Genomic DNA, 26,037 nt, shown 5'->3' on the forward strand with positions numbered 1-26,037 from the left:
TTATAGTTATTGATTTATTTTTTAACTATTTATTTTGAAAAATAGCACTGATATACAAACATGAATCAACATTTAGTACAGTGCAAAAAGCATAGGTAAACAATGCAAAGGCAAGCATTCGAACAAAAAATAAATAAATACAAAAAACTGTCACAGGAGAAACCAATGAAGAACGCTTGTTGTACCAATTACTCAACCTGTATAACATTTTCCAAGAATATGAGGTGGGGGGGGGGGCACTGGTCATCGCTGAAGGAGGAGAATAGAACGCAGAGGTAAGTACTTCATATAATCTCAGGAAGTCTCCTATAAATAGCAGCAGCCTGCAGGCTCCCTGATCTGCTAGACTTCAGAGCAGTTTACTCACGTCATGTTATATCTCAAATGTGGTACAAGCAGAGTCACCGAATATATAAATCTGAAAGGTCCCTAATCAAGGGTGTATTCATGTTGGATAACTTAATGTATTTTAATAGAAAAGCGTGTTATTGGTTTGAACTCTATGGCGGCTGCTCCCTGTCTGGACTGTCTCTACCAACCCCAAGTATGACTCCATCTGTTATTATGGATGTCATAGAATACCACGTCTGTCTGAAACAGAAGCAGAGCTTGTCAGCCTCTCCTCGCCTACCCAGACAAGTCAAGCATTGAACACTTCAAGAATCACATGCACAGGTGAAAGAATCTAATTTATAAACCAACTAACTTTGTTACATAGAGCAATCCTCAAAACATGATGGAAGATAAAAAAAACACGCTGTTTAGTCTTGCGCTGAATTTCTACTACAACTATTGACAAGTGTGATGAACCTTCCTCCATCATAAACAGCTAGTGGCACATTCATCAGCTCTAAGACAATGTTTAAAATTATGAACCTGGAATCCTATTATTGAGATACTGGCTTCTGCACTGCCTGATCATGATGCAAGCTCTCTCTGCCATACAAAAACGCCAATTGACAAAGGGAAATGTTAGGATACAGGAAAGACATAGTTAATTCAGCACTTCAAATGGTTTAACATATATTTGCAAATGTGTGCAACGAAGACTTTTGCATTTTTATCTACAGTAGAAATGGCAGATCTGTTGCTGGATATAGTAGTGTGCTGGAGGATCTCTCTTTTAGGATAGCCCCACCCTTTCAAGCACCTGCTATAGCCTATAAATTGATTGAGCAACTTCCACTTCTTTATTAGTTCAATAATACACAGGTTTTCAGATAGGTTACCTCCTAATACTGTCTTGATTTGCTCTTTACACAAAACCAATTGTTGCTAGACAACACATTGTAGTGTTTGGCAGAGCATTCTGAGACTTGTAGTTAACAACAGCTGGGGAGTCACAAGTTGCCAAAACTTCCTGTACAGGGAAAACAATTAATTATACAGTAACAGACTAATGTTACCCACCTGTATCCAATAGAAGTCTCACAATCCCAAAGTTGGAATGTGATACGCTGTAATGCAGAGCTGTATTCCCATTCTCATCAGCAATATTGACGACCATCTGCAACAGCGAAGGGCTGATCGATCTGAATTCATCCAGATACGCTGAAACCAGATCAGGAGACGACGACTTCTGGCTGGAGACTCGGAACCACTCTTGGCAGACGGTGTATAACGTTTGTCTCTACAACAATACAAGAGTTATTAGTTACCGGCGGCGGCCAAGCCATGATGTCTATCCCCAAACAATCCAGAGATAACCACAAGTGAGAAGTAACCGCAGCACAATGTTCTAAAACATTCCCTATAAATCAAACGTTTATTGCAAATGTAGAACATCTATCTCGGGGGCTCATTCAGATGTTTATATTGGGATTCCCTGGGGGCTCAGCCAAAAGAGCTGGGTGATGAGGTCACACCAGAAACTTGGAGCGGTTTCCAAGACAAGACAAGAGGGCTGGAGCGCTATGAGGCAATTAATCTCATAATAGATTACATTCAGCAATTGTAAACCACCATATAAATAACTGGCTCTGAAAATACCAATACTAATTGTTGCAACTAAGTGAAGAGTCTTAATTTGTTCAGCCATTAAGTATGAATTATGAAAATGTAGGCAAGACATCCAACCTTGCATTGTTAGAGATACAGACATAGCTTTGCAGCTACAGATTGTTGCGTTTCACCTCTGTTTGTAGTGCATTCTTTGTCTCCTGGTGGCTTGTAAGATAGATGCTTAATGTTGCTCCATCTAAACTGGGAAGTCTGTTAATAGTGGTGTTTAATCTGAACTTTTTAGGAAATACCCGTTGTGCGTGGCTGCACTGAACAGCAGATTATCAATGCTGTTTTTTTGGAATGGAGCGCTCATTCGATTAACCTTGTAATGATTTGACTTCTGGTCGTTCAGCTTAGAATAGGGATGCTGATCGGCAGAGACCCACAGTTAAATAGAGAATTCTGATACCTTACAAAACACGGACTGTAGGACAGTACAGTCAGAAAATAAACTACTACCATAGTTGGGTCTGAGTGCTGACCGTCAGTACATTACTTGCCTAATTACTGCTGGTAAAACGTAGTTATTTTTAGGGATCACTGATCCCAATGACAACTGTTCTTGTCTGCATGTTAAGCTCAAACACATCTAAAAAAACTGCATGAATTGTTGTGTTTCCAGTTGTACAACAGCAGTTATTACAAGGATCAATGATCTCTTGGACAAATCCTTTTTGCAAATGGTATTAAGGTGCATTGGCCACAATTATATGCACGCTGTAAAAAACTGCAAGTCATAGAAATAGGAATGATAACATTCGGCTAGGTTTGAAAACATGATCATACGTTTTTCTGTAAGGGCTTAATGTAAACAAATCCCATTAATAAATATTCTGACCAATAACATTCTGAGAACCAATAAACATTTAACCTAAAAAGGTGTGCCCATTGTAAATCCCCACCCCCCCACATACATGCCTAGGAAGATGGTGGGCTTTATCTGGCTGGCAGATATGCGTTAGAGCTAGACTCTGAGCAGGTTACATAGGTAGTAGTAAGGTTGGGGGGAAAAAAAAGGGACACTAGCCCACCAAGTTTGGGTCTTTCTCAGATTCTAATTGTGTTGATCCAGAAGAAGGTAGAACAAAGCCTCCACTCCAATATTTGCCAACTATGGGGTACATTTATCAAACTGTGGGTTTTGAAAAAGTGGAGATTTTGACTACAGCAACCAATCAGATTCTAGTTATTTATCAGTACATTCTACAAAATGACAGCTAGAATCTGATTGGTTGCTATAGGCAACATCTCCATTAATTTTCAAACCAGCAGCTTGATAAATTTACTCCTTATTCTTGGTAAGGAATTCAATGGCTCACCCACTCTCGCAGTAAAGAATCCCTTCCTATGCTCATGGTGAAAGAGTCCTTCTTCCATTCACATTTGACACGTTGACCTCTGTATGGTTGTTCGTATGAAAAACAAATCTAGATGCTCTAACCTCTCTTTATAATTTAACCCTTCCTTCCACTTTATTAATGAGGAAGCTCAGATATGAACCCACTCTAGTTCTCCTACTTATAGTGATGTGTCCAAAACTGTACCCCATATTCAAGATATGGTCTAGCTAAAGACTTACAATGGTAACATTATGTTATGTACTACAATGCACTGTGTACTATCCTGCTCTTAGTGTCATCAGCATACATGGACACCTTACTTTGCTGGACATCAACAATATAATACAAACAATGAAAAGTTCCATTTCTACAGATTGGTACCACATAGGATTTCTGGCACTGACCTGGCTGTGATGGAGTCCATAAACATAACACATAGTGGTCTATCAATTACTGAACTTGGCTCCTTTAGCACACATGGGTGGAGGACACCTGGGTCAGGTGCATTATCTGTCTTAATATTGTTTAAATTTAACCATACCTGCTCCTGTGTTAGGCAATTAATAAACATTTAATGGTGTGCATAGATTAAGCCTACATAACCAATTTCCAAACTTTTGTTTCCTTCTTTGTGAATATAAACATTTCTCAGCTTTCTCTTTTTCTTCTCCAATTATTTTTCCTTGTTAATTTTTTGGTGGCCAATTACTAATAGTTGTCATTTTTTTTGGCATTTACAAACTTGAACTGTATGGGAATTAGACTTGCTATATTTAGCAATCGCTATCTTTGCTAATCTGATTTCCTTTTCACATGTTTAACTACATTCCTTGTGTCTCCATAATGGATTTGTAGCCCTTTCTAGGCTGAAAATACATTATGGAAATACAAGGAATGCAATTTTAATTACTCTTTTTGTTCCTCTTATCTCCGATACATTATGCCATTGGTTGCGGTATCTACTTGCAACAGTATTTATTTAAAATATTTTTCAAAAATGTCCTATTTGGTCTCTGTACATTTATTTTAATGGTTTTTTGGAGCTTATAAAACTGTGCCTTTCCAAAATTCATAGTTTAGTAGCTTCCATATAAAATGTTTTATTGAAACGCAAGTCATATGTTACCATGTTGTGACCACTAATGCCCCCACACTCAGGGCAGGGATGGCAAATTTTAGACCGGGGGGCAAGACTCGACTCAGTAGCCTATTAGGAACATTTTAAAAGAAAAAAAAAAATGTAGTTGGCCCAGTGACCCAGCCCAAGGGACCAGCCTGCCTCTGTCCACACTTGTACAAAAGGTATAATATCTGTAATTAGCCTATAAGTTGGTACCACGTCCAGCAGAACAACCCCTTAGTTGGTGGGTCTTGTTTTCTTTCTGCAGCCTTTTGCAGAACTAGTGTCATTGACCCAATTTATATCTGGATAGTTAAAATCACAGATGAGGAAGACAACATTTGTCTTTGCTGTTCATTTAATTTGTAATCATTATTGAATTCCAGTAAATCATTTATGCTGTGTGACCGATAACAGACTGTACTTTACTGTTGTGTTTTTATCCATGTATATTATATAGCTATAAGAATTGTATGTTGTTATAATCTTCACCTACAGCCTCCCGCTGGGCTCGTCTTAAACAGGTTTTCACATCTATATCTCTCTCTCTCTGTCCAAAACATGTTATATTCTTACAAATTCATTGTCCAGTTATAACTTTTACAAAGTCTACATTATACCCCTATATCATCAATTATTTTAATTCACCTATTTAGTCTGGAAGGCTCCTAGCATTTGTTAACCTATATTTGATATTTTTAATGGCACTTTTAATTTAATACAAACTTCTAATGCTTTCCCCAGCTCTTCCCCACATTTGTCTTGTTGAAGCCACATCCTATCTAAACTATATTGAACATAACTTGTATCTTAATAAAACTCCTCCAGTCAACTAACCAGCTTCTCCCCCAGCACCCTGCTCATTGAGGTGAAGCCCGTCTCTGATAGAGAATCAGCCCAGTTCTCCAAAAAACCCTGAATCCTTCTTCCCACACCAACTTCACAGTCACTTATTTACCCCCTTAAGCAGATTACCCTATCTGCCCTCACAAATCTAATACCAGCACCTCTAGTTTTCACTACATCCCTGCCCCCGTCTTTACTGTTAGTGTGAGTACTCTTCACTCTACTCCTCCTTCTGCAATTTGGTCATGTTCCTAAGGATTCTGCTCTCCCATATATCCAGCCTTTCTACACTGGCTCCGACCAGTGAGTACCAAACGCCTTTACATGTTGCCAATGTACCTAAGTGTTGCCTTTAGTTTCAGAATTTAGGCCTCCAGATAAACAACATTCCCACATCTTGCAAAGTTGATGAAGAAGTGCATAATAGTACATGATGTACGCTGGATGGAATAACCAATAAAAGAAGACAACCACCATATAGGCGAGATGCTCTGTGATTGTTATTGGTTCATACTGATAAGCTGTTTGTCAGTTTAATTTCACCTCTTGGGAACACGGTTAGAAAATGCAAATATTCAGCAAGTTTCTCCGGCAGAGTGACGCATGCATCTATGTGTTACTGAACATTTCCACACCAAAAAAAAAAGAAATATGCATTTTCCATTAGATAAAATATACGGAACATTATTTTTGCTATAAAATTCTATGTTTCCATAGTTAACCGTCTCCATTGTGGTTGTAATCTCTCTCTGTAGGAGCCATCATTAAAGGTGCAGCGATATATCGCAGACGCTGCAGGCGTTTTCTGATCATTGTTGTGATCACATGTGTGGAAATAACCGAAGCAGAGAAGATCTGTTCTTATCCTGGCACCTGCTGTTTCCATACACCGAAGAGTCGGAAACTTATTATACCCCTAATTGCCAAATTGTTACTGCTAGACACAGCCAGAAAAGTGCGTATTAAGAGTGGTGTCTTTGTGTTATGCAGAAAGAGGTAAGAAACACGAAGCGCTGTAACCCTCCGTGTGAAGGACATGGTCTCTCTAAAGGCAGCTGCACTTCCATCTCCATTATCAATGTAATGAAAGCTTTACTATAGGCCAGGGTTTCCCAAACCCAGTCCTCAGGGCTCCCCAACAGTGCAGGTTTTCCATATCTCCTTGCTGGCGCACAGGTGTATTCATTACTGACTGACACATTGTAACAGATCCACAGGTGGTCCTAATTATGTCAGATGTGATCCAGAAAACCTGCACTGTTGAGGAGCCCTAAGGACTGGGTTTGGGAAACCCTGCAGGCACATTATCCAAGAATCACATAACTTGGATACAGTGACATCATTACCTATTAAAACGAGCAATTAAAAAACAACAAAAAAAAAACAGGAGGAGGAATTATTAATTGTCTATTCTACCTGATCTATAATGGTGAGACCGGATTACATTCAGGAGCAGTAATGAATAATGATTATTGATTCCTGGGAGAACAGAGTGTCTTGCTTGCTGAAAATTAAGTCTCTTACATGCTCTGGTTTTCCCAGGATAGTCCTGATTTATGCAGCTGGAATTTTTAAAAGCTTACCTAATGCCCACAGTAGACCGCCATATTATGTGCTGAAAAAATACTCATGAGAATGCAACCTATTAATGCTGTAAGAAGCAGAGACATAGATAGGTTATATAATCAGTAATGTCACTGGCTCCTAGTGAATGGATAGGCTGCATTCTCAGTGATGTCACTGGTTCCTAGTGACTGGATAGGCTGCATTCTCAGTGATGTCACCGGTTCCTAGTGAATGGATAGGCTGCATTCTCAGTGATGTCACCGGTTCCTAGTGAATGGATAGGCTGCATTCTCAGTGATGTCGCCGGTTCCTAGTGAATGGATAGGCTGCACCCTCAGTGATGTCACTGGCTCCTAGTGAATGGATAGGCTGCACTCTCAGTGATGCCCCTTGTTAGTGGGTTGATAGGCTGCAATCACAGGAATATTGGCTCAGCTCACAAAATGTCTAATTAGACATCAATGTAAAGAGCATATTTTCATCACCTATACAGGCTTATAGAATGTTAAGAACTCACTTAACGGAATATGTTTAAAGAAATTGCTAATGATGAGTTTCAAATGGAACACTGAGCAAACTGCTTCAAAAATTGTGCTAAATCCTCAAGTATTGATCACGCTGCTGTGGGCATCTCCTGTCTAAATAAACGACAGTTAAAATAATGGGATGCAACAAAATCTTGGAAATTGTTGGGGCTACCCAGGATCAATGATTCCGATGCCTTCATGATATATTTAGAGCAATTTGCTCACATCTCATTCATTCTGAATACATTCGCCTGACTGAGCCCTTACTCCTGTTCAGGGGTTACAGGATCACATATGGCTATTGATGTCTTTCGATTTGTAGATTAAAAAGTCCTTTTTAGCGTTTGTTTTTTTTAGGAGAGGGACTGTGCCGCCCTATGAGATTAATTATATTGTATATTCCATTATAAAGCATTTGCCTTTAAACTGCAAAGTGTGCAGCTAACCCATTGCTTTTTAATTAAAAGACCAATCATTACATACTGCTCTCATCTCTAGCCGGGGGCGATAAGAACAAAGTGGGATGAGAGAATGGGAGGGGTAATCTATACCAATTTGTTATCTGTGGTGGTCCTCAGCTCTGCAAGATGACTGCTCAATATTTGACATTCGCTGCGAAATGCTTCCCCCATCGAACACCTGTATGGAGAGACCGGAGACACACGTCAATATCTGTCTCTAAACATTCATCACATTGCTGGAGAGAGAAGAGATGTTACTGATTGCAGAGAGCACAGTTTGCTTGATTATTTGCACTCATTAGCTGGTTCATTGTACGTTTTCATGGAATCAGCAATACTGGGATTAGATCTGAATCACAGACTTTAATAATTCCCCTTTCACCGATAGTTCAATGATCAGATGACCTAATTAATGGAAAAAAAAATAGCGTAATTGCCTTTCTTCTAATCCAGAAATGTTCAAACCAACATAGGCAGGCCCCCCAGATTTTTATTTTTAACTTAATAACTGCAACTTAAATGAAACGTTTAGTGTATTAATAATGAGTGAAACATATGAAAAAAACTTACATTTAAATAAAAATAGATTTGTTACTCATTTATAGGCAATTCAAAGTTTGGTTTGAGCTTCAGTTGAATATTAAGCAACCCTAGTTTTGAGGTGATTTTAGAGCACAAATATCACTTTAAATCGCTCATTTAAGGCTTTTCCCATAAGAATTCATGGGGGAGCAATACAGGTGTCTGGAAAACTTCAGATTCTTGTAGTTACAACCTAGTTACAAGAAGGGACTAAGTATGTGGGAAGTAAGGAGGAAAGAATCACTTATTCTAAAGCAGATTCCTTATGTCCCAGGATTCACTGGAATTGTTTGTTGTCAGACAGGTGGGTGAAGCAGACGGAGTATGGTGAAATAGTCCATCACCCACCTTTGAGCAGTTGCTGAAATCTCATCTTCCCTTGAATCCTCTTAGAGCATAAAGATTGAGAAGCTGCTGAACATTCCAATAGGGGCAAAGAGAGCATTCCGAGAAAAGAGGAGCCGTTCTGGGATATATCCTGATGACGTACACACGAAGAACTAACAACGCTTTGGGATGAGCGTAGTGAGCAATTGGGAGAGATAACATTGTATATGTAGGAAGGGGAAATTACAGATGGCTGTATAGCTTCAGGATTGTCAGAGTGGCAGCTGGTGTGGTGAGTAAGCCTGGCAGTGGTGTCCACAATGGACTGCAGTCTGTAGATGGGGAAGGTCAATCCACAGTAGTAAGTGGGTCTAGGACAAAGCCCCAAGATACTACAAGTGAGTGGAGAAAAGGTTACACTAATATGTGAGACACTAAATAGATGGTTGAAAAAGTATGGTCACAAATCAGAAGAGAACAGAATCATGGAAGGCAAAAGACAGCTCGGACGAGAAAAGTATAAATAAGACGATTGTCTTTGGGGTGTTCAGAGAGGTAGCTGTGTGAGGGAAAAGGGTCAAGCACACAGGTCGTTAAGGGAGATCTAGATAATAATTTAGCAACTTCCTCAAAGGAAACGTGAGGTAGGAAGGGGAGTGGGGGGTAAGAAGGCTGCTGTGAGGGGGAATTGGTTTTAGTAAAAGTTTCATGTATAACAGAGGATGTATCAGACGAAAATAATTAAAAGAACCAGACAGAGAAATCACCAAGTAAACTTAAGAAAAGATAAGGTTGATACAAAGCCAAAAGAATACAGTGAACAAAGGCGAACAGCATGGACATAAAAAGAAGAGAACAAGAGAGAATAAGAATAGTACTCCAGGATAGGTCACCTTGGTGTGGCTGGAAAAGATATAAGGAGGTGAGGAATAGAGTGTTTGTTACATACTATGTGTGTATTCAACACTGAAATGGAAATTGATTTCCTAGATTGTGGCGATTGAAGATGTGAGGCAGATAAGGTGCCTGGGAGCAAATGTAAATACAGGAAAGTCCAGGGTCTGGTGAGATATCACCAGCAGAAAGTACTAGGAGAAGGGATATAGAAAGTAATTGCTAGAGGATTGTAGGAGTGAATATTTCCTTAAGGGGGGGAGGGGGGGGGGGGTGGGGGGAGATCCTGGATCATGAGCTAAGCATGAGCTAAATAATATAGAAATAGAGGCACGGAAAATGACACAGGGCTGAATCATTAATTATTCATATGTACACAGACACAAACAGCATTCATCATCATCATCATCATCTATTTATATAGCGCCACTAATTCCGCAGCGCTGTACAGAGAACTCATTCACATCAGTCCCTGCCCCATTGGAGCTTACAGTCTACATTCCCTAACATACACACAGACAGACAGAGACTAGGATCAATTTTTTGATAGCGGCCAATTAACCCACTAGTATGTTTGTGGAATATGGGAGGAAACCGGAGCACCCGGAGGAAACCCACGCAAACACGGAAGAACATACACATTCCACACAGATAAGGCCATGGCCGGGAATCGAACTCATGACCCCAGTGCTGTGAGGCAGAAGTGCTAACCACTGAGCCACTGTGCTGACATGAAGCCATATTTGTGACAGGCATTGTCCTCACAAATAACAGCAAGTTCATGAATTAAATTCATCTCCAACAGTTCTTATTTTACTTATACAAAAGGGGAGATTTCTAACATCAAATAGGAAACAAGCTGTCAGAAAAGAGGCGTAGTCTCACTGGTAATAGGTCACCATCATTTTTTAGTAAGGTGCCACAAACTCCACAGCGCCGGAAACTCCGGATGAACAAATCATACAAATCATTCATAATAAGAGCAGTACATATGAAGCTGATGAGGGAAGTTCTCATGGGAGGCAGAGGGCCGAGAGCTATAAGTTGTGGATAGATTGGGGCGTGTCCTAATGTTTGCCAATATTCCATTTTAGAATGGTGGGAGGTATGCACATTAATAGTGACTCCACAACAAACAAGTTTGCCAGAAAAATTGCAACTGATTACCGTAACCGTTAACTCTATATAATATCAAGATTTTTTTTTTTCCCCCATCTAAAAAAGGAGGTATTACAGGAGTTCCAATAATTCAACACATTTTTTAAATAAAGTTTCTACTTCCCATGAAAGGACACCCAACATATACATAGTGCTATTTAATAGAATTTCACAGAGATGTAATTCACGATTTTACTTGTTCTCCTCTTGGCATCATCTATCTGTAATCAACTTTAAAGGGGAAAGGGCTAGACAAAAGACTGTAGCCAATCAGAGCACTATATAAACATTAGAATGTCTACGTAACTAGACCAACTTGTAACCAATCAGAGCAAAAGAACATTCACAGAGCTAGAGTAACCTGTAGCCAATCAGAGTATTAGAACATTCAAAAAGGGCTAGTCCAACCTGTACCCAATCCAACCTCTGGAACACTCACAGGGCTTGACCAACCAGTAGCCAATGAGAACCTTAGAAAATTCACTGAACAATTTTAAACATATTAAAAATGCCATCTGCAATAGACACATCAACAAAATATGTGTGTTACATGTGCAATATGAATTTAAATTATTTAAGGCATGTAACACAGAAAAAAATAGTGTGCTGGTTAAATAAGTATTTTCCCAATTTACATTAAAGACATTTTCTTCCTTCAGTGAATAAGACACTTGGAATTTGTATTAAATCACTGACAGGTTCCAAAACACAATTCACTGAACCGTATCTGACAGTTTCCTGACACTGTACAAACATGACTTCAGATTCTGCTCTAACATGTGTTTCATACAATATCACTTCTGCTCAGGTATTATTGCAATGATGTAGGTATTATTCTTTTTATGAATGGCAATTGTGCCCAATTATTCTAACGTACAAAGCCTTCTCTGTGCGGCAGAATGAGGTCACTGACAGGCCCAATCCTCTGACATAAGCAATATTTAATGTAATCCTTAAAATCAGTGTATTTTACAGACTCACAAATAGCTTGATCATGGATAGACCTTTAGGTTAATTTCTACTGTACTGTTAGAGGTTTTTTTTGTCTGTGTGTCTCCTTGATTTGTGTTGCATGTGGCAGTGTGCAGGTGCTGATTTTTTGTGATGTTGCTATAGTCTTCAATAACTGTTTATAACAGGTTATTGCTACTAACATTCATAACATATCTCACAGAAAGCAGAATTTACAAAATGCAGAACTTCAGGTATTGCCAGATCTTTGCACCTCTACAAATCTGATTTGTGTAAAAATCTGCCACAAATTAATTTTTCTCCAAAGGCTTCACTAGGACCATAGATTCATCCTCATCACAGCTGTGATGTTACTGATACATTCCTATAAATCTAGATTCAGCCCAGCTTCGCTGTGTTAAGGCAATGGGTACGTACACTTTAATATTCTATCCACTGATTACAAAGCAAACATTCTAAGACTAATAATCTAGACACAATTTGTGATGCTCTATTGCTCTTTAGCAGATATCATTTTTCATTTCCTATTTAAAATAACATAACATAAGACATTGATCCATTATTTATTTTCATACCTAAACAACGACACCTGTGCAGACTGTAAATGAACGGAGAACATTAAACCTCACCCTAATTAGGATCTGAGAACACCAAGGCAAGTCCTCCGGAAAATAATAAGTCTTTGTATAATCAAACCATCATGTTTTGTATCATAATGTTTTATATATACAGGTGTAATTCACATCCAACTTTTCTTTAACGGACAGGCTAACACCTACTCTTGAAAGCAAATGAATGAACTTAAAATCCATATGTTTGTGGATGTAAAATATATCTAAGTGGGTATGACTTTTAAAATCGCTTTATTTACATTTGTACAAGATTATACAAGGGACAATATGGTGGTTTACAAAGTTTGCAACAGTTTTAAGCAATAATGGTTTGGCACACGTGAGTATTGTTTGATGAACATTATTTATGTGCAATACAAATGTTAAACGACAATAAATGCTGTTACTGAATTACATATGATTTGTTGTTTGTTCTAAACATTCTCCACTATAGGGATACTTTTAAGCCATAAGTAACAGTCAGTGTGGATTGGAAAGTATACTAAGGATCCCAGGTCTTGTGGAATTTCTTCATTGTTTTGTTTTGCAAGCTTGTTATATATTCCATATTCAATATAAACCAGATGTGATTAACTACCTCTTGATGAGTGAGGGTGTCTAGTTTTTTCCCTGATTCATACAATCTTGTGTTTGGCTGTAGTGTCAGGTTATCTGAGCCTTTGTCAATATATTCGATGGGATCACATAATAGGGAGATTGGGAAGCTGAAGTTTGAGCATTGTCCTCTGATGTTGGAGATTAGTGCCAAGATGTTGCTCCAGTAAGATACAGATATGTGTATGTTTTAAATGGCAGCTGTGTAGATGCGATTGTCTTCTGTTATCAGCTATTTTAGACACTCAGTGGCTCTCTGCAATGCTAATAGCAGGAAGTCAGGAGTGCATATTAATAACGGCGTCCCCCAAAAGCACAGACACATTTTAAATACCTTTAGTGACAAGGTCCTTAAACTTTCTACATAAATACTACAAAATGTTACATTAAGCTCTTGTATACGAGCAGTGCTATCTATTCGCATGGGCATAGTATAACAAGGTGAGAGTCAAATACTATAACTAAAATAATGCCATACAATAGTGTGCTGTAAGCCTGGCCACAAATAAACCTTAGAGTCAACCAAGTTCACTATTCAAATTTCATGACACCGAGATGACAATTACAAAATACCAAGGACCTCTTCCCGTATATTCAATAGACCATTACACTATTGTAATTAAAGTGTCAGAAAGCTACATAATTAAGCCTTACAGCGCAGTATATTATATACATTACTCCTGGTGGTCTGCCACTTAGACTATAAAACAAGAGTGAGAATTCTATCCCTTCTGACAGTAAAGGGTTATTTATGTAAACTGCACTAGTGATGAGATGTTTACAAGTGAAGTCTTTTCAAGGTCGCCCAGCCCGGCCTGGGTGTATGTGGAGCATCACATCTGGAAATCATAATGGAATAATACTCAACAACAGAGAAAAATGTGACTATGGTGACTGAGAGACAATGCTTAGATTCCAGGACTCCTAGTTACACTAAATCAAATCTGCAGTTCAGAAAGAGAACATTTACTGAGCAGGTATATTGAGAAACGTTTCTGGGATAAAAATAAGCTCAGGGAAGGAGAAATCTCTGTTGTTTTGCAACATAATAAGACGTTGCCCCAGAGCTATAGAGCCATCGGCCCACAGTAAATCTACCGGGGCTGGTTGTCAAGTGGTTAGCATACTGCTATCCTGACTCCTATCACGGTGTGTTTATAATCCGCTTCTGCCTTTCCCACTTATTTTCTAGTTACAATAATATTAGCTGAATTGTTTACTATATATATCCATAATACTCCGCAAACGTTTTAAGGCAGGTATGGAAAAAATGCTGCAAAGTAAGAATGCTTGCAAAAATAGAAGTGTTAATAGTTTATATTTATCGATTTAATAAAATGCAAAGTGAATGAACAGAAGAGAAATCTAAATCAACCCAATAGTTGGTGTGATCACCCTTTTAGAGCAGTACAATAATTAGTGTCATCAGGCAATAATGAAGCATGGTGGAGGTTCCTTGCAAGTCTGGGGCTGCATTTCAGCAAATGGAGCTGGGGACTTGATTAGGATAAATGGTGTCCTCAATGCTGAGAAATACAGGGAGGTAATTATCAATCATGCAATACCATCAGGGAGGCGCCTGATTGGCTCCAAATTTATTCTGCAGCAGGACAAGGATCCCAAACATACAGCCAATGTCATGAAGAACTATTTTCAGTGTAGAGAAGAACAAGGAGTCCTGGAAGTGATGATATGGCCCCCACAGAGCCCTGATCTCAACATTATCGAGTCTGTCTGGGATTACATGAAGAGACAGAAGGATTTGAACCAGCTACATCCACAGAACATCTGTGGTTAGTTCTCCAAGATGTTTGGAACAACCTCCCTGCTGAGTTCCTTCAAAAACTGTGTGCAAGTGTACCTAGAGGAACTGATGATTTTATGCTGATAAAAATAAACTATTAACACTTCTATTTTTGAAAGCATTCTTACTTTATACACACACAATACTGCAGGTGTCGAAAAAAATGCACCCACCTCAGATATGTTTTAAGTTGTATTGTATATTAACATGTGTTTTCTCTGCAGACAAGACACAGCAAGGCGAAAAAGCATTGTAGTCAGCGGCCATGGGGATACCCTTCTTTTAAAGTGCGGCCCATATGCTCAATAGCACCCTTATGAAGCCAGGGTAAAGGGGGGTGGGATCCCCAGGGGCATACAGGACCCCCTCTCATTGGTTGTGATAATTATAGTATCAGCTGGAGCTGATGGATGCACTGCTATTTACTTTGTCACTTTTCAAAAGATTTTAAAATGAAGCGGTGACCTCTTTTTTAAACAAATCTCTTGTCTTTAGTTCAAGGAAAAGAGAGGTGGGTAGTAAGAAAGGGAGCAGTTTAAGATATTTTATTGTATCACAGCGACGTCACCATAGGCTCTAGGCAGCTGCATTTCATGTATTTTGACAAATCCTCCAATAAGACACATTGTAGCAAAAAAAGAAAATAAAAAAAGTTCCAGCAGGTATTCTCTGTATAAACAAACATTTTCCTTTCATTAAACTGTATTGTCTGCTATAATCATATAATACCACAAATTATATGGTACTTTACACATAACATTTCCAGAAAGTCTGCATTATAAAAAACCCTTGAGCAATATGTACCGTGTTGCATGTGAAATAATGTACAAAGTAATAATCTTATCATACTTCATGGACACATAATATTAGTCACCTTATTGACATAGACAAAACAATCTGCAGTTATAAATGTTACCTTTGCAAATTCTGTTGGTCTTCGGACGTGGTTGGGCCTGAAGTCTCCTGTAACTCCTCCTCGGTTTTCGATACAACAATGGTGTCCGCGTGGCCATTGTCACAATCTTGTGAATGCGTCGGAACCTCCGCCAGCTCGCCAGCTCCGAATTCCTCAGAGGAGCTTGAATCCTCGCTAGATGTTGTTTCATAACTAAGCACATCATATTGGATTAAAAAAAATCAATATACCACATAAAAACAATACAAGAGGAAAAACACACAAATCCTACAACGGAATGAGTCATGTTTGATCCTACGATACATATGTCAAAGGAAATCGTATGCCAAAGTTCATATCAGTCTTGTTGCAGTATTTAAAAGATCAAATCAATCATTGCAGACTTTGTGGGGAGGGTGGGGTTAAATATACAAAATGTGTCCTTTGTATAACCCCTACTTCATATCCCTCTTTTAGATTGTATCTAACAAGTACTTTATTGAGCAAATTCTCAATCCTCTGTTGGGCTGAGCATATGCAGTCCTTCTGTGCTTTTTAGCCATGCTTTTATATTATCATAAGAGTTGGTGAAAAGCTTTCTATTAGCAGCAAGTGAAAGAGTGGACATCTGCTGAAAAGAGAATGGTACTGAATATCATTAATACTTACACTAAGGAAGAGCAAAACAATGCTAAAACTAGGACTTATTTTCTAATTAAATTAATTGAAAATGTAAAGTATATTTCCTGTTATATAACTCGTTTAGAAGCCATGGTCACATGACACCAACCGTTTGTTACACGGTATATTGCGTTTGTCAGTGTCAGACAGATATTCAAGTGCTACAGATAGAATCACCCGCAGGGTCAAGTAATAGCTTTTTGCCTCCCATTAATCACAATTAGTTTAAAGTTAGGAAACCAACAGATGAAGTTTAATTAAGTCAGGAGGGTCAGCTCATTAGCCGAGGACTCTGGACAGTATCTGGAAGTCTTGTGTTGAGAGATTTAACTCAGCTTGTTTAATATTTTGATTTTTTTTTTCCTCACTAATAAACATTTATAACAAACCCTCCATAATATTTTTATTCCCACCATATTACTGTGGTCCAAATACAGGTACAAATGTGAAACCTGTTTACCCCTGTATGATATTATTAAGCTTACACTGATTGAATAAAAAGAAAAAAATAGAAAAACACTTGTTATGATTGTTAATATAAGTTATAAAAATAAATATTCTAGAATAATAAAGTATATACCAGTTTCATCTCATAACAATTGCACGTGCTTCAATGTTGAATTAGGTTAATTAATTGTTAAAAAACATTTATAAAATCAATGATAGGTAAATAGCATCCCAACAGTGACATACACATATATATATAGTTGCCACGCAATCATAAACTAAAAGATTCAAGGCACAGCAGTCTGTTTGAAACCAATCACAGATGATAATGTGAATAAATCGAAGTCCTGTTTCGGTATTTTTGTCTCATTCAGATGAATAGCAAGAGTATATTTTACTGCAGGAGTCTTTAAGGTTAGTGCATTTCAAGCTATTGGTCTAAAGGTGAATATCATATAGTTCAGTCCAATCGTATTGGCCACTTAGAGACTTCTCTAAGCGAAAGCCTCAACAATGGTTTTGCGATGCGATGGGAAAAACACAAATTTTGTATCTCCTACAAAATCTTATCTAATCTCCTCTGATTCAGTGATTACCTCATGGCTCTAACCATCCCAAGCAGGAGAGCGTCACTTCTGCTAAAACAAGACTTATTAAAATTGATAGCGAGATTGTCAAAGCCCCTCCGCACATGAGTTTATCAGAGGTTTTATTCTAACTAATATATAGAGCCAGAACCTTTGAACACCACTATGGGCTGTTAGAAGCACCAGGGACCTGGGGAAACTGAGGACTGCAGGAGTGCAAATAAGCAAGGCGGATTGGCTTATCTTCAATAATCTGGTGAATCACAACACAAGTTGCAGCCTGATGTTGGTTATTGATGTTGGCCACGCACATAGCCATCTTTTCTGCCAGTTTGGACATTTTAGACAAAATTGACCCAAAATCTCGAAATGATCGCTTTGTTGAAAAAAAAAAAAAAAATGTTAACAAGGAGCCATATAAACAAGGAGCCATATAAACAAGGAGCCATATAAATCTGATCATGGAGCTGCCCGTCATGACTGACACCCAATAATGACTGTCCATGTGCAGTATCCCATGGGTAGCAAACTGGGCCCAAATGCCAAATGACTGGATCTGTTAAACAATACTTTTAGCTGTTATAAATATAGACTGGAGAGCTTGCCGGTAAAATTTACTCAGACTAAAGCAGGTTTGTTGGACCTTGTGACAAAATCCACAATTGACATTACTATTATGACTCTTTGCACAAGCTCAATGACATCACAAATGGAGAAAATCAGTGGACTGATCTGGATAAACGTTTTATGATAAATATACAGACTAATATACATCACAGAGATAATTCTGTTGGAGCGAATAGTTTATGTAAAGATTCCATTTTGCAACATTTTCCAGACGCTTTTTGGAGTTTGGAGTCTAAAGGTGGATTTCTTGGTAAACGTAAAGGGATTTTCCACCTTCGGGACATCTGCAGGGGGTCCCAAAACATAAGGCTTTAATTGTTCCCAGGCAGCAGTCGGGGACACCCCTGACGCTGCCACCGTGACTGGCCGTAATTATTGTGTCATGGGCAGGTGAAGCTGGGAGTGGGGGGTGCCTGTGGCTGGATGTTAGTTGTGAAGTTGTGAACATTTGGGATCCGATGGGATTATTAATTAGAGTGGGCATAAACACTGGTCAGAATATCCACTTAAAAACAGGCAGAGTATACTTCAGTTAAATATTCGTGGTAGCCCGGCTCGGAAATGAACGACGAGTATTAAGTAGAATGGAGACTCTTCATCTGCAGGTTATTCATATATAATAAGGACCCCCTGTTCCACCAGCCCAGTGTTCCCCATATCAGCACTTCAGCCGGCTGACCCCTAATCACCAAGCAATGTAAATCAGGCCACAAAAGTAACATTGTGCGCGTCTAGTTGATGCTTACCCACCATTGACCCCAACAAACTGGAGATTCTTCTTGGCTCGAGCCTCGCTGCTCGGAGCCGGCCGGACGCTATTGTTTTTCTTCTTCATAATAGATTTCAGGCTGCTTCTGGGGGAGGCTTCTGTGCAGGAAACAATAGAAATGAATTAGTAGCGTACAGCTGGTGGGGTGGACCCTTATAATGTCTATGACTGATCACTGTGGCAGACGTGGGTATTGAGAGAACGGTAGGAAGCAGACCTAGATTTAAATATTTTGCCCCTCAGGCCATTGCATCATCCCCCATGGCAATCCATCTATATAATATAAATACAACAACATAATTTAGCGCTAATTGAGTCTATGGTTATATATTTAAAATATATGGCTGATAACTGATGCTTACTTGGGTATTGAGGAAATTATAGGAAGCTGATACAGATATACAGATTTTGAAACCCCTGGTCACTGTACCCATACATGGTCCCAGCCCCCATTGCAATCTATCTGTATAAATTAAATACATTACATAATTTATTGCTAATTGAGCTTGTTGCCTTTGATGTTACTGACATAATGGGCCTGTTTCATTAAGGAAGAAAGTAAAGCAAAAAAAAAAAAAAAAGGAAAACAAAAATGAGTAACTTTGCACCTTGGCAAAACCATGTTGCATTGGAGGGGGGAAGGTAAATTTAAAATGTTGGGACAGATTTATAGTTGGGGTAGGGCATGTCCTAGATCAATATTAAATTTCAGTGTAAAAATAAAGCTATCCAGTATTTGTGCGCTACATGAAAAAGCAGCCAGTATTTCCCTTACATGCAAAATCTTAAACGGATTTGCACCCCTTGCATTGTAACATGGTTTGTCCAGCAGGAAACTGTACTTTTTTATTTGCTCTACTTTTCTTAATGAACCAGGCCCTATATGTTTTTCCTATTCGATATTTCAGTCCTTAATCGTTACACTTGTAGTCACTGTGATGAGCTGTGAGCTATGTATTTTACGGTTAGCACATACTTGCCAACTCTCCCGGAATGTCCGGGAGACTCCCAAAATCCAGGTCGGTCTCCCGGACTCCCAGGAGAGCAGGCAAGTCTCCCGCATCCCGGAATTTGCTGGGCATAATAACTCGATTTGCAGTGAATCGCGTCATTTTGGCCTCGTCCCTCGCGACAAAACGTCATTTCCGTCACAGGGCCAATAACTGGATTTTGGCAACGCCCCTCCTGCCCTCTAGTCACGCTCCCCGTCCAGGATCTCCCGAACTTCAGTGCCTGAAAGTAGGCAAGTATGGGTTAACAATGGATTTGGAGGAAATACTGCATCAAGCTTTCATTTTAAGAAAGCTGCAGAATAATAATTATCCAACTGATAATATGATTATCTGCAAACTTTATTAATTATTTAGGAGAGGGACCTGTAACAACTAAAAACCACACCAAAATCTGGCTGTCTGCCCTGGGCTGGTGTATTACATAGGTATGGGGGGGGGGGGGGGGGATGTCAGCTGAAAGCTTAAGCCCACAAAACAGATAATTTGTGTTCCTCAATTGACGAAGTTAGAGAAAAAGAAAAAGTCTGTAGAGTTCACTTTAAAATTGTTGGTAGTCTTTAAGCACATTGTCTAATCTACTCTGTTAAGTATTCCACTAATGCTTATTTTAAACACAACCACATACTTGGTTTATCTTTACATGTCGGTATTGAATTTCCATGATGTATGACTATCAGGCAGGAAATATTAAATAAACAAGCTCCCTCCATTCTGGTCACAGGCCTGTCAGGTACAAGTTATGGAGGAAACCAGCTGAATTGGACAGACTTGGCTTGGGACAAAAAAAATCAAAAGTCTTTATAGTGTATGTTTTACGATGATAAAAAAAAATAGCTTATGCTAGCAAGAATTCCATCGCCGCTCTCAATACAATTTATGGCCACGCATCGACCAGATCTTTTCCAAAACATTTTACAGTGATTAAAAAGTCTTTATCTGCCCCTTGCTCACCTCCTTGCTGGCTCTCGGTCTTTATATTCTCCCTACTGGAGGTTGTTTGAGTGGAATACACGGATGACAGCGAATTAAGGGAATTCACCAGCTGATTCTGGATGGAACTGAGTTTGGAAGCGGGCTGTTTTATGGCACTGGCCAGATCTGGATATCCATGTTCTAGATATGCCCACTGCTCCTGTAGGAGATCTTGTATTCGTTTTACATACTGTCCAATGTAGGCATCCGTAGCAGGCTGATGGTCCGTGGGGCAAGGTTTGATCTCGACAGGATTTTCCACGGAATTGCAGGCTGTGTCATCACATACTTGGGTTTGGTGGATTTGAGAGGCCGACGTCTTGTCCACAATATCACCTTCTTTTGCACCGATCTTTAGAATTTTTCCGGTTTCCATTGAACCACTGACAACATTGGGGTCTATCAGCACATTACTGTGTACAACCAAGACGGAGGTCTCACCAACCTGGTCAGATAACAGCAAACCTTCGCATGTCTCATCTGGAGGTTGGTCTAGATCTCCTGGCAGGACACCACATCCCATTGACCGAGTCTCAACAGCAATGTTGGCATAGGTGGTTTTGTCAGAACTTTCCTTTTTGCTCTCAGCTTCCACTTCTTCTGTGTTTACCGCCATATCTCTAGAATGTGCATCTCCCACAGGTTTTTTTGTTTTCTCCATCATACTTGTCAAATCCACAATATAAACATCCTTCGCCTTCAGTTCATTGCTTTGTTTATCCACCAATACCCTGAGATTGTGAACCTCTCTGGTGCTGTCGTCCAATTGTTTGGTCAAGTCTATTACCTGCTGTTTAATGGCTGAAAATGGTGAGCTTTTTATATCAGCAAAACTTAACTGCCCATGGACATCCAGTTCTCCATTTCTAACATCCCCAGCCTCAGCTTTGTCTTTGCTATCCAAAATATTAAGTTCTTCTGTCTCCTGCTCTTTTTTGCTCTCAAGAAGTTGAGAAAGTGATTTGAGCTGAGCATTTAGGTCATGGTTTTCCCCTTCAAGCACAGTTATAGTGTGTTGCAATTCAGGAATAGTCTTCAGTTGTTCTTCAAGTTCTTTAATTCTTTTAAAAGCGGCTGCTATCTGGTCATCAGAGTGGAAACGCTTTGGACTTGTAGGCGCCTTGAAAAACTCTAACCTGTTCTCGCTGAAGCTGCTGATGGATTGCGGCGCTGTTACATACTGGCTGTGGTCGGAAGAAGTTGTGCTTTGTGGTAGGCTGGCTGGAAGACTAGATGTTCGAGCAAATTGTGGCCTCTCTCTGAAGCTGCTAAAGTCTTCAGAAGTCAACTCTTTCAAGGGAGGATCACATAGATTATCCTTCCTCCTATAATTTAACTCATGGATGTATCTCAAACGTAAAGATGAATCACTTCCCGGACACACACGGCCATCCTTTGCGTCAGCCCTGTAGCTGCTGGGGCTCCAGGTTCTACTAGAGGCTGCAGAGTAAGACTGTGACCCATTGTCTGGTACACTGAAGTTTCGAGGAAGAGTGCTAAACTTGGACTGTTTTGCTCTTCTTTGGATGTGTATCCTCTTGATGGTATTCCCTTTTTCAATATCATGGACATATTTCAGAAAGTCAAGGTCCAGGTGAAAACCATAAGGTGTCTCCACAGAATAGGACATGCGGTTTTCTTTCTTTTCCGCCTTCGATAAAACATTTTCACCTAAAATAAAAAAAAAAAAAAAAGGAGAAAAAGTGAAACACAAGATTTATTGGCAAACAACAAAGATGGTGGTTCACAAACTTTTTTTTTTAATCAGCCCTGACACTACTAACAGTAACAAGAATTAAGCCTTAAGAATAGCAAAAATTTATTTTACTGAGAGGGGTGTAGAAATACCATAAAATACCACATTTTACCTACGACAGACAAATTTATGTAACAGGCATATATGCATGTTTCTACAGGTCTACATTTGTATCAACACGCCTTTAATGTACGGTCAGAGTTACAATGCCCTTTCCCTCCCGCGTTCATTCTCTCCAGGTGAAGGTGGATGTAAGTGTCAGAGTCGCGCTAAATGGTATAGATGCATACGCTCGTGGACACTTTCTGGGACTGCGCAGAGACATTTCACACAAGATACACTATGGAACCTGGCGTACGCCCCACTCAGTATAAACCCAGCTTAACATATACATACAAGGGTTGATGCCATCAGTTGGCCGGACGGACAGAATGACAGGATTAGTTTGGCCAAGAAGTTGCTCCGCACACCAGTGCGATTGTCACAGAGTAGTTACCTGCTGATAACATATCAAATTCCAAACCTTTTCCATCTGATTCAAGGCAACAGTGCATACCTCCCAACATTTATAAAACTAAATTTGTTCAAAATAAGCCCTGCCCATGAACCGTACAAACCATGCATGATCACTTTAAACCCTGCTAGGTCCGCAGGATCACTACAATCCAGCAAAGCCACATCCGTTTTCCAATAGGCCATGCACCAGTGAAAACTTGGGACTATTGGGAAGCATGAATAAGGCACCAAACATTACGATACACAAGGCCAATTTGCCAATATCACCAGTGAACATTCAGTGTGGCATTATGCCTTTTCCCAATTATTTTACCTGTTTTTATGTCTAACTGGAACAACTGGTACTTCCCGAAAATGAAGGCCAGTCTCACCCCAGAGACCCACTGCCCCTGAATAATAGATAATGAACACCTGTGTACTGTTTGGTGAGTGTCCCTTTTTGTCTTATGCCAACAGTGCTAGCTGTATATAGGTGCAAGACCTCCACCCAATTATTACCAAGTGAACATCACCTTTAAATTTGGAGAGAAATAACAGACCATGTATGAGGGTTCTGGGAAAAAGCTCTCCATAAGAAGCTGCTCATGTGATCATAAGATGCTCAGATCGTCTCTTACGCCATGTTAAATTATTTTGATTTGGCTTTTGAAGTCACAATATAATTTGCCATGCAAAAGAAGGCAAGAGAACCCTTGTATAACAGATTTACGCATACAACATGATTCCGCTACGAGCAATGGGATAACGACCAGATTTCATCTTTCACAAACTATTACATCAAAAAATTCTTTAATTTGAACATCCTTCTCCATTAATGGAAATAATACATGTGTTTTGTACAAGTCTCTTTGTATCTCATTAGGATGTCTCTACTTACATAAATTAATGATATAATTCATGTTTTTCCTTGATCCAAGTTAATAAAGAAAACATTTCAGTTACAAGTAATGGCTCATTTTACGGTGCCTGATAGGAATGGATAAGTGAAAATGTAAATTACATCAACACTTTGCTTAACAGTAGTTATTAATCAAAGCAATGTGGGCCGGTAAATGTTCTAGAGAAGCAGAATTAGATAAACAGATTTAATAAGCAGCTGAAGTACAAGTCGCACATAACTCAACGCTTCCATATTTTATGAATGCACCAGCCTGGGACAATACTTTCTCCTTCTCAGCATAATTCAGATATTAGTCCTTAAAGAACACTTGAGCTGTACACACAATAGCAGCAAACGCTCCATCAGCTGAACCAATATGTGACTGGAACCTGACATTTCACAGACTGACGGACACCATAATATTGACAGTGAAAAATGTTAACAGGTTCACTGTGTTCAAGTGGTTAAAATGTCGACATTGTTAACTTTACAAACTGTTGACAGTCACAGTTACAATCTCGACACTCAAACGGCAATGCCACCGCCAGCAGTTCCCAAAATGCCAGCATGCCCAGTACCAGGGACAAAATGTTTTTTTTACTATAAAATACTTTTATTACCCCAGGCACACAACCAAGGGGTATGGGAAGAGCAATAGGGGGCCTGATTTAGGAGCTTTTTCAGCATTGTTACTCTTCTGAGAACCAGTCAGACTGGAGCAATCTTCTCCCATGGGCCGAATTCTGTCACAATAACCATCTCCATGCATCCAGTGGTTCTTTGGTCTTCTTCATCGATTTTGGAAAACACCCCGTTCTCCCTGTCTTCACTTCCAGTTCTGGCTCCTCTGTCCCTGCAGCTGATGCTCTGGTATGAGATTTTTCTTGCACCTGGACCAAAACCAAAACCAAGCCCATGGAATCAGCCTTACGTTACAAACAGTCTGTGGATCACCACCGGAAAAACCTTCCTTGTTCTTTACATCTGTGATGAAGTCTGGATCTCTACCCACAACCAGAAGCTTTGGGTCCACTCTGTGAAGCTAGTTCCTTGGTTTATTGGTCCATTGAGTATTATTCAGTTTATCAATCCTGTGACCTACAAACTTCATTTACATCTCTCAGAATCCACAATACCTTCCATTCCATTCCCCTACTCAAACCTCTGGTGCTCAACAAATTCTTCCAGACACCCTCCTGACCTTCCCCCATTCAAACTATCTGTCACCCTCAGTTTCTCATCCACTGGAAAGGATTTGACCCAGAAGAAAAAACTTGGGTAAACAAAAAGGATCTCCATGCTCCTCATCTACTGGAGAGCTTTTATAGACGATACCCGATGTCTATCGAGTTGAGAAGGGAGGGGGAACTGTAATGAGTCGTCCTTCTCTGTTCTCTCCAGAACGCCTGCCTGCTTCCTCTCGCAGTCCAGACGCGCTGTTTACGAGCGGGCACGCGTGTTACATTGCTACGCAACGTGCCGAGATTCTGAACATAGCGGCGGTAATTAAACTGCTCTCTCCCCTTATAAAAGTGAGGCTCTGGCATCATTAGCGTGCAAGAGTATTTGGTCCCCAGTACTCCAGCATTCCTGACGCCTATTGATCGATTCTGGTTCCTTACTTTTTGGGCTGTCCTGACCACCCTTTCGAATATCATTTGGCTCTGCATTCTCCTTGTGGCACTTGACCTCTGGCTTGTTTGACCTTCCCTTCGGATTCTGTTTCGGTACCTTGCACCTCGCTCAGCTCTGACTCGGACTGCCTGACTAATCTTCTCACCTACTACTTCACTGTAGCTGTTTTGGAGAACCGTGACCTGCACATTCCGTACGGCAATATCCATACCTCCTTGCGGGGTTCAGTGGCAAAGACCATCATTCACTTTTTGCTATTGTGTGACAGTCCCGATATTTCAGTCAGGAATGTTGGGACAAATGAATCAGTGAAAACAAGGCACGTCATGTGGTACACAGTAGAGACATTCAGGACACTATGGGAGGAAGATGAAGGAAGGGAAATATGGATTTCTTTCTTTTTATAAAACATTGCCAAGCATGTTGTAGTAA

The 26,037-nt window shown here is 39.7% G+C and overlaps 1 protein-coding gene across 3 annotated transcripts in view; it reads right to left on the reverse strand.

Moving 5' to 3' along the window:
• The window catches only part of KANK4 (KN motif and ankyrin repeat domains 4), an 87,365-nt gene that overhangs the window by 14,302 nt on the left and 47,026 nt on the right, over positions 1–26,037 (reverse strand). For all 3 annotated transcript variants that reach the window (XM_075181790.1, XM_075181792.1, XM_075181791.1), the window contains exons 3-7: positions 20,798–22,489; positions 18,811–18,931; positions 15,744–15,935; positions 7,955–8,042; positions 1,411–1,630 (exon numbers count right to left, since the gene is read on the reverse strand). In XM_075181790.1, the coding sequence (XP_075037891.1) occupies positions 1,411–1,630; positions 7,955–8,042; positions 15,744–15,935; positions 18,811–18,931; positions 20,798–22,489 (2,313 nt within the window). The remainder of the gene's footprint in view (positions 1–1,410; positions 1,631–7,954; positions 8,043–15,743; positions 15,936–18,810; positions 18,932–20,797; positions 22,490–26,037) is intronic.

The sequence above is a fragment of the Mixophyes fleayi genome, chromosome 8 (genome assembly GCF_038048845.1).
Source record: "Mixophyes fleayi isolate aMixFle1 chromosome 8, aMixFle1.hap1, whole genome shotgun sequence".
In the NCBI taxonomy this organism is placed as follows: Eukaryota; Metazoa; Chordata; class Amphibia; order Anura; family Limnodynastidae; genus Mixophyes; species Mixophyes fleayi.